The sequence below is a fragment of the Apis laboriosa genome, unplaced genomic scaffold (assembly GCF_014066325.1).
Source record: "Apis laboriosa isolate Shangri-la unplaced genomic scaffold, ASM1406632v1 scaffold21_cov150, whole genome shotgun sequence".
Lineage (NCBI taxonomy): Eukaryota > Metazoa > Arthropoda > Insecta > Hymenoptera > Apidae > Apis > Apis laboriosa.
The window spans coordinates 2,813,179-2,823,222 of NW_025222365.1; the positions used below are offsets into that span (position 1 = coordinate 2,813,179).

Consider the following 10,044-nt stretch of genomic DNA (forward strand, 5'->3'; position numbering starts at 1 on the left):
ATATCGTAACTGCCGCTTTATTGCATAACTGTTCAAGTACAATTTGTAATTGACAATACGGATTGGAATAACGGCTATCCCATCTAAGCAAAAGAAGATTATATTGCTGCTTAACAAGTGACCTGATTTATCAATATCCAATACGTCGAGCATAATCAGTTAAAACCGGGTCAAAATCTCGAACATACGACTGAAAGGATATCAACAGGCTGACCATTCGTCTTTTGACAAATCATAGCGTAGCATGTATGTGTAATATACGAGCACGAAACTTGTATTATATCTCGTTTAATTCAATTTAACAAATATCCATGATAAATCCGTGCGAACACAACGTGTATAAAGCGAATCGATCAATAAACTCGAATTACGAATTGGTTAAAAATATACGTATGTATTTTATTATTTTGTCACTCGCGATAAATTCGAGATGTTGCAGGAAAGAACATGATAACATATCGTCTCTCTCTCTCTCTCTCTCTCTATATATATATATATATATATATATATATATATATATATATATATCGAATTGCAAATTGTATAAATATACGAGATATTTATGGATACGAAAATAGTTCTTAATAGGACTTATGAAATGTATTTAATGCTTCTCGGAAATATGAAAAAAACAAGTTTCGTTTTACCAACGTATATATTTTACGAAGTATTAAAATTCTCAAGATGTTACGTAATAATTACGTAATCAACCAACATTGAAATAAGCCCAAAAGACGCGATAAAATATCGACATATCCGACTTTGACAATAAAATTAGACGCAGTCTACGGAAACGTAAAAACAACTGGGAAGGAGAAATTAGTCGAAGAATCGTCGAGAGAGAGAGAGAGAGAGAGAGAGAGAGAGAGAGAGAGAGAGAGAGAGAGAGAGGGAGAGAGGGAGAGAGGGAGGCAGTCGGCCAACTTCGTTTCGAGAAAATTATATTTAAGAAACGGTAAAGATGCGCATTGCCGTTGTTTCAACCTCGTTCCCGCGAGGAAAGAGACAAAAGAAGCAGAAAGCGAAACGTTGGGAGGGAGGACTGGTCTTAGGACAGAAACTAAATCTGCCCGTGTGATTCTTTCGTTGCATCCACGTCGTCTAACCGCGAACCGCACTGTTCGCGATACCGCAATGGCCGACAAAAAGATTCTTGGCATCCGGTGAGGAAGGCTCCAAGCCGTCATTAAATTTCTCGCCAACGAATTTCATTATGTAAACGCAAACATTTTTCGGTCAAAGGCTTTCTAATTTCCATCCGTCCCTCGAACAAAGCGCCTTCGCTTTCTTCAGCGTGGAATTTTGCATGAAAATTTCGCGAAGCTTTGTGAAATTCTTGAGCTCGAAAAAAAGACGCACTCTCGAATTTCTATAGGCGAGAAATTACGGTGGATATGGATGGTTTCGCCCTCGAGGTGAGCACGAAAATTCCAGCACAAACGTTTGAAATGAACGTGGTGGACACGATCTATCGTGCAGGAATAGAACGAGGAGAGAAACTGGAAACGAATTAATCTTGAAAGGAAGAGAATTCGAAAAGAATGGGCAATGATTATGATCCTTAGAAATTTTTGGATTGGAAAGAACAAGAAATTATATTCGAATATCAATGGTTCATCGCGTAATTGAAATAAATCTGAAGCGTGTTGAATAAATTAAATCGTGTTAATTTCTCGAACACCTGTCGTGAAACCTGTCGTGCAACGTAACGCGAGCATCAGGATTTAAGTTTCGGATTATTCATAACTTCGCTGAAAACTAATAAACTCGTTTGAAACTTCTACTCGTTGGGAAACTCGATATCGTGTTAACTTGGAGAAGTTGAAAAGTCTGTAACTATTCGAGAGAATTTAAATTTTGAGCGTGCATCGTTTGTATCGACAACCTCGACCTTTATCCACGATTTATCGTCGGCATGATGTTGTCACGTCTGTAAATATGCGGAAATACTGTCGAACCACGTCGTGCCACGTTCGTCGTCTTATCGAACATTTACGATCGACTGTTACAAGAAACGAAAATAGTCAGCCTGGACGCAATTCTCTACAGTAGAAAGACGAAGCGTATCGAAAGAAATTTCGACCGCGCAAGATATTTAATTCAATGGACGAAAGAGATGATACTCGATCGATAATATCGCAACCGGATTTATCGAATTATTTAATTAGACACATCTTGTATATTTTCAATGATATAAAAATAGTAAAATCCACAAAAATCTAATATATTTTATTCTAAATAAAATTTAACACGTGTATATTCACAACACAACATGGTTGAATAGAAATGGACAGAAATTGAAACGACGACGACGTTTCAAGCGAGGGACACCTGTTTAGGAATACCGTTAACCAGCGTCAAGGAGCGCGTGTCCTGGCAGTGGTAATTCTAAATTCACGCCATTATACCACACAATCACGTTACGAACGTACGTTTTCGCGTAACGAAGAAGGGAACAAGTTGCAACCGACACGACCACGATGGTCATTACATCGTTTATCTCACAGAAATCGTAGACTCGCATCGAAATAAGTAACGCGTTACCCGCACTGAAAGTCTCCTCGTCTCCTGTACATGCGTGCGTGCGTGCGTCTGCGAGGCGCATGCGTCCGATCATCCTGAAGTGAATATTCAACTGTACACCAACTATATCCAAGGATCGCATAAGAATATATCTATCGAGGCAGGCATAAATACGCGCAAATAGAGTGTTCCAGAAATACAAGCCGGGCAGGCGGGATCGTGTTTCCGTGAAATTCTCGAACGGCCATCTTCGGCGGAAATGAATCCTCGGATGTAATTACGACACTGGAACATTGGAAATTTGAATAGAATGGATTCTCGTTATAATGTTCGTTCGAATGAAATTTTGTTTCGGACGAAAATTGATTAAAAGTGATTCTCGTCCCTCATTTCCGGAGAGAGATCCGGAACGAAGGTTTAATTATTATTCTTCGCCTTTTACCATTTTATTCTCGACTGATTCTTATATCTCTGTTATTAAACTCGTTATCTATGCTTTTTGTCTAATCATCGTACAAATCGTGAATCAAATTGCGTCGTAAATACATCGAATCGATTACATTTTTACACGATCCCAAATAAATAGGCGTATCACGAGATTCTTTTCGATTTTCTTCGATCAATGAATCCTATCGAAGAAAAAGAATTCGAATTTTACGAAGATTAGCTACCGATACGATCGTAGATCGTGTTATAAACGTTTCCTGTTCTCCATGTAGGATTAGCGCATCAATATGTAATCCAATATGACAAATATGCTTCTTACACTTCTTCCCTCTTACGAGTCTGTGCGAATCGTTTCTCCTATACTTGTATAATAATGTGACGGCAATCAGCCGATCAATTGGATTGGAAACATCTTTTATAGATGGGAAGATAGAATACATAAATGAAACTCGAGCTACCGTTAATAAAAATAGACAATTTATAACATAGTGTATAGATATGGTATGTGTACGTGTAAACGATCCTGGGTGCGGTTACTATCCAGTGGTCGAACGAATTCTATAGCTTCGTTCGAGCTTAACCTTTTGTTTAGCTAAACCGAAAGATATTTGAATATCCATCCCATTCTTGGAGAATACTATTAGAATGATATAAAAATTACTTATTTGAGTTAACGTGGTTCGGGAAACTTACCTGAAATAAGAAAAAAAATTAAAAAATGTATATATAATTGCAAAAAAAAATAATCGCTAAATTATTGCTAAATTTTAATATAATAACAATAATCATGATAATTTAAATAAAAAAACAGATTCATCGATGGATATCTATTCACAGTTATATCTATACGTTACGTGATAATTGTTATTTTATTTATGAATATGATGAACATAAATATAAGGTAGAATCGATGTTATAACCAGTGCTAAATCACTACCTTTGCTAATAGAAACGCGATACCGTTATCCCGTTAGGTTTAACACATTGGTATATTGACACATTCTATGATCCGAAATTACAAGATAGAAATGATAATATTTACTATCTATTATTTATTATTATTTAATATTTATTACTCGTTCAAATAATAAAATTATGAAATAAACATAAATATTCTAATTTCAGATTTATATCGGACGAAAAAGGAACGAAGAATATTCGAAAAGACCGCCACGGAGGATCAATATCATCGATAGCAGCGCCAGAGATAACCAATCCAACCAGTTGACCTAATATTACCACCAGTCATACCACGTATAATTTACTTGTGATTTACTTAATATATTCGTGTCATCCACATGCATACACACCACACACACACACGTAAAACTAACTGAGGTATACGTGGAATTAACTGAACGAGAGGAACCGCGTTAAATGAAACGCGAATTCTAAAATACGAACGTGATACGTCGCGTCGTGTGCATTTCTTCGCAACTCGAGTGTGTTGCGCATGCGACGAAACGTGAGTAATAGCGCTGGCCGAAGTAAGAAAATGACCGCGACATTTCAAACGAAGCGTAAAGAATTGCCAAGAATCGACAGTTGCAAAAATTGTGCAAAAAGCTTGCTTTTATCCAATTCGATGTAATTTTATATACTTACAATATCTCGCGTTACATTATACGTATATATGATTTCCTTGTATCAACATTTCGTTCGTAGACATTTAAAATAAAATAAATCGAAAGTAGAATTTTTTTCTAAGCTACGATACATTTATATTAAAAAAAAAATATTCAAAAATAGATTAATTAAGAGTATAAAAAGATATAATATATAATATAATAAAACTAATCAATCATCGTGCAAATCATATCAGCCCTTGTATAATCAATTACAATTTATCAATTTTTCACGGTTCGGTGAGCTCGCGATGGTGGTGCGTGGCGAAACCTACTTCGAAATGAATTTTCCGTTAGCCGAGATCAAATTGATCCTCGTTAACCTTGACATTTCGCGCGGCATTCGATACGGGTTTATTTTAGAAAGGTAGAATGAAACGTGCCACGAGAACTCTGACTCTGTGAACAACGTCTATACGGTGAACTCTAATTACGAATCGCATATTTGAACGATCCATATCCAATATCACTTTTCAAAACAACCTATCGAAACAATCTCTCTGAGAAACATTAACCTACTCCGTTTACACGATATACATCGCCTCTTCTCCACGTATTTGCTATCTACAGATTACATTTTCTTTTTTCGAACAAATCTCGTTATTTCAGCCGCTTCCACGTCGAAACCACGGAGAGATCTCGAGGGGACCAAGAGGGGGAGAAAAAATGAGAATCCTCGCGAAGATTTGATACAGTGGAAAAAAAAAAAAGAAAAGAGAAAGAGAGAAGAATCCTTCGAATGTTCGTAAAACCATTGTCCGGCCGAAGAACGCTCGCCGTTTGTCCATACGTTACTTGGGCGAAGATTGCTTCCAAGAAGACGAAGCCTTTAGCGTCGGAGGCAAGTTTCGTGGCTCGCGTTTTACATCGGGTTTTCTTTTCCTAGCGTCGATGGATCACGTACCGACATACGCGCGTTTCAACGTACGTGCAAAACCGACCGACCGACTAGCATTTCCAAGAATTTCCGTTCCCATTGAATCACAATCGACGACCGTGAGAATTCTCGCCAACCCCCTCCCTTCTTCCCTAGATCGATCAGATCCTAGGAATCATCGTTGCTTCACGCACGAGGAACGCGCACGTCACGTGACCGCCGCACTCCTTCTATTGCTAAATTCTCAACGAATCATATCGGAACAAATAACCGTTGGAAAAGAAAGAAGAGAGCGCAGTGGAATGGATAAGAAATTGGAGTCATTCGCTTCGAGATGGAAACAGCGTTTTAATATTGGATACGATTTGGAATTATCGACGGTTATTAAATAATCGTAGCGATTAGAATCTTCGATCTTCCTTCCTCCTCTTCCCTCCTATTTTATATCGATTGATAATTGAATCGTACACGATTCGTCACGAAGGATAGAGTTATTATTATCAAGTGGCGACAATATAGCTTAGCTTCTGAAAACGAATCGAGGATACTCCATATTGACTTGAACTGCGCGTACGTTACGTATACGCGATCCTTGTGCGCAGGTGTTGACGAGCTATCTGGTTCAATCGAAGGAGCCACCGTGGACTTCGTATTTCGTGAGATACGTCGATGTGGTGAACGATCAGAGGGGGATGTCGCACTTCAATTGGCCGGTGGGCAGCAGCAATTACCACGTACTGAGAACCGGCTGCTTTCCATACATCAAGTATCACTGCACCAAGAGGCCGCGGCAGGACCTCACCACCGAGGACAAATTTTTCAAGGCGATCAAGCTTTTGAACCTTGGTAAACTCAATATATATATATATACGCGATATCAAATGGAAAAAGCTGTCGCCGTGATCCGTGCTCGTCGTCCTTCCTTCTTTCTTTCCTTCCCTCCTTCCTTCCTTCATCGATTGTCCTCGTTTCCATCCGTTCCTCGTTTTTTCGATCTGAAGGGAAGGAGAAAGAGAGAGAGGGAAGACAAGTAGCGATAATTAATCGTTAGTTATCTTATACGTTCGTTCTTCCTCCTGTATCAGGTATACCAACGTTAATGTACGGACTGGCAGCGACTTTATTGATCAGGCATAGAGAAATCGTGAAAACAGCCAGAGGGGACGTGGTGATCCATTTCTTGCTGCCCGAGGACAAAGGATCCATGTATTGAGATATACACGATGATATATGTATTTACACGAATAAAATTGTAAAGTTTAATGTATTTATCTTTAACGCGAATTCCCCGAATTATCCCAACGATATAAAATCCATATTCATATTCTTTGTCAATATTCAACTCGAACGACAGTGAGCAACATCCTGATTGCGTGTATTAATTACGAATTCAAATTATTAGTTAGGTATTCGTATATAGGGGGTTCGACGATGACTCGATTTCGGTTCAAAGAAGATAATGGCGTTTCAATAAGAAAGGAAGTGCGACACGTGAATGATGAATGGCGTTTCTAATCATCCGCCAATAATCGATTTCGATGACCATATATACATATAGCGAGAGAAATACCATTTGATTCACCGTTTTCAATCCAAAGTCCCCACGATGACTAACGTTCCTTTTATCCCGCATAGGATGGAAGAGGAATACAATGGGAGAGAATCGAGACGTTCGATCGCATTGATATTAAATCGCATTTCGTTCGATGATTACAATTAAATCACGATCCACTGTTCAACGGATTTCCGATTAAGGAAGCTAGGAGATAAAAAAAAAATTTCTAAAAAAACAAGAATAAAAACAAGAATAAAAACAAGAATAAATACAGGATAGAAATATTTTATAGAAACAATTCCCTTGTTGGGAATTCGCGAGCCATAACGCGCGTTTCGAAGAAGACTGGTTAAACGAGACTGGTAGTAAAATTGCACGATACACAGAGAGAGAATTCCATGTGATTAATCTACGAAATTAATCTAATGGGACGCGTGCATCCAGAATTTCGATGAAGATTAATTCGATGGTTTGACAAGGGGATAAAAGTTGTAATTAATCGAATGGCTTTCACTCGCTCGGTTTGTATCCATCGGAATAAACTTTCACCGACCTGCGTCCAACCAGCTTTCAGTTATTGACCTTCAACCTTCAGGTGCACCGTAACGATGCCATCCTAGAAATCAATGGTATCGGTATATATATATACATATATATTCGATGGTGAAGAGACATCATCTCGAGAGGACGTGAAGTGTTCATATTTCGTGCCATTCCATTTCCAATATATGTATATATAAGTACCACTATTATACGCCTAATAAATATATTAAATTTATATTGACGTCTATTACTATCGAATGTTACGACGTTCCATCGTGAGACGTTGAAAAGAAAGTTGTATATATATATTCTTCCCCTTCTTTTAGAAATACTTTTTCCGTAAAATGTGAATATCGTGCTAAAAGCGTAAAAAAAAAAAAAAAAGGAAAATTAGAAATTTTTTTCCAAACGCTGGAAAGTTCAAATGTCGGATGGTCTTAATAAATTTGATTTAAAAAGGAAAGGAAAATCTCGTTTAGAAAGTTCTCGTTTCTGCGGTTTCCGCGGAAATTAAATTTTCGTATTAAACGTTTCTCCGCTTTGGACATCTTTGGATATCGAAGTCGTTCAAAGAAAAAGGAAATCATAGAAAGAAGTTTCCATATTCGTGAAATACGATAATTACTTTCCTCGAATAATCTTCAATAACTTCAATATCACGCAATATTCTCTCAATTTGAATCTGATGCATCAATCAATTTTCCATTCATCGTCACGCTCTTTCCAGAAATATTCATACCTGTGATTACCCGTGACTCGAGATGAATCTCCATCTCGAGTCATCCAACCATACGAAAATTATCACCGAGTATATATATATATATATATATATATATATTCCGCGTGATTGCATCAATATCTTTCTAGATAATAAATAATAAAATTTTATTATCAAACGAAGCCGAAGTCAAGAAAAAATTTTAATCTAAATTTATCGCAATTGCGTGTCGGATCGATTTTTGAGAAAAAAGTTTATCGAAAATCCTTTCCTTCTAACGACGATCCAATCCGATCGGTGTTCGTTGAATCAATCCCCTCGTGTCTTCCGTGGAACGTTCGATTAGTCTCGTGCTCGAATCACACGCCAATCCGTATACACGTTGTATACCGTCTCCATTCCTCGCGCGTGTTAACACGCGACGCTGTCCAATCCTTGCAAGGAGCAGATCCTCGATCGAGTTTGCCACAGAGCTTTCGAGAGCTCCAGCGTCGCGTCACGCGCAATTAATTTCACGCGAGATTCTCGGATCGGCGCATTTGCATGTCCGATTGGCCCCAACGTTGAATTAGAAGATATTATCTGGGACCGAGTCCGACCGGGATCCCATCGCAACGCGAGACGCTTGAACCGGAGACCGAAACTCCATGGAAAAGAGAAGAGCGACAAATATTATCGCGAATCTTCGCTCGTGGGATATTTGTAATTATAATTTGAATCGGCGAATGTAAATATAAGATGGATTTTTAAGAAAGTTCACTGTGGAAAAGATTTTTGACAAGATCGAAAAATATCACGGGTATGGAATATCCGTAGATGATAATTGTTATTTCATTTAAATTGGCGAATATAAATATACGATTTTCGATGGGGACTCAGTGTGGGAAAGATTCGAGAAAATATCATAGATATCTGTTCATTCAGAATATGTGTAACTATATCTATAAATGTTTTGTTATTTCAGTTAAATTGGTGAATATAAATATAAAAACGATTTTTAATGAAGTTTATTTTGAAAAAGATTCGAGAAGTTCGAAAAATATCACGGATCATTGTCCATAGAATATCTATAACTATAATTATGAAAATAGGTTTGAATTGACAAATATAAATATAAGAATGACTTTCGATGGAGTTCAGTTTGGAAAATATTCGAGAAGATTCGCTGAAGATTTTCTACTATCAAACGCAGCTCGATGTTGCGAATCTTTCAAAAATGGAAAAAATATCTTTCGTGATATAACGGTTCCTCTGTTGATATACGTTTGCATATATCTGACATTTATTCCAAGATTTTTCTCCATCCAGGAATGTTCTCGCATATGCGAGCTAGGACGTTCAGTATGTTTCTTCGTTTCTCGGTTTTAACGGTCGTGTTTTTTTTCCCTTGCGTGCCGGTGGAACCGCCCAACGTCGCAATTCGCAAGGTGAAAGCAATGGGAACGAAAGACGGAGAATATTATTTGTAATTGGTGACCGTTTATTGGCGGAAATTGAACTATACGAGAATTTTACTTTCTCCGGAGAGAATCTCTGTGGTTTCGTTGGAATGTTGGAAAAATAATCAATCTGCTGTTAATCGAAGTATTTGGAAGAGAATGAAAAAGAGATTATAAAAATTTTTATTATTATATTATAGTTGAGCAAGTTAAGTAATTGCACGATAATAGTTCTTTCGAAGAAAGTAGATATAAGATCTTAAAATTAATCTTGAAAAACTTTTTTTTTTTATAAAGTAAATTTTATACTTTATAAA

General features: G+C 37.4%; 2 protein-coding genes across 6 annotated transcripts in view; one reads left to right on the forward strand and one right to left on the reverse strand.

Moving 5' to 3' along the window:
- The window catches only part of LOC122712970 (cadherin-99C), a 110,485-nt gene that overhangs the window by 82,350 nt on the left and 18,091 nt on the right, over window positions 1–10,044 (reverse strand). The window lies entirely within an intron of this gene.
- Window positions 4,096–6,702, forward strand: LOC122712974 (uncharacterized protein C15orf61 homolog). 4 transcript variants are annotated; one of them, XM_043933071.1, is made up of 4 exons: window positions 4,096–4,224; window positions 5,205–5,436; window positions 6,075–6,318; window positions 6,558–6,702. In XM_043933071.1, the coding sequence occupies exons 2-4, from the start codon at window positions 5,335–5,337 to the stop codon at window positions 6,683–6,685; spliced, it is 474 nt and encodes a 157-aa protein (XP_043789006.1). In that variant the 5' UTR covers window positions 4,096–4,224; window positions 5,205–5,334; the 3' UTR covers window positions 6,686–6,702. The 4 variants fall into 4 exon arrangements, with proteins under 4 accessions (XP_043789006.1, XP_043789007.1, XP_043789004.1 ...); XM_043933072.1 differs by lacking the exon at window positions 4,096–4,224 and adding an exon at window positions 4,233–4,308; XM_043933069.1 differs by lacking the exon at window positions 4,096–4,224 and adding an exon at window positions 4,234–4,435.

Excerpts from the sequence above, each read along its gene's own strand:
- LOC122712974 (XM_043933071.1), top strand. The coding sequence starts at position 5,335 with ATGTTCGTAAAACCATTGTCCGGCCGAAGAACGCTCGCCGTTTGTCCA. Across the intron at positions 5,437-6,074 it reads CGAAGCCTTTAGCGTCGGAG|GTGTTGACGAGCTATCTGGT; the intron begins GCAAGTTTCGTG and ends CCTTGTGCGCAG. Across the intron at positions 6,319-6,557 it reads GATCAAGCTTTTGAACCTTG|GTATACCAACGTTAATGTAC; the intron begins GTAAACTCAATA and ends CTCCTGTATCAG.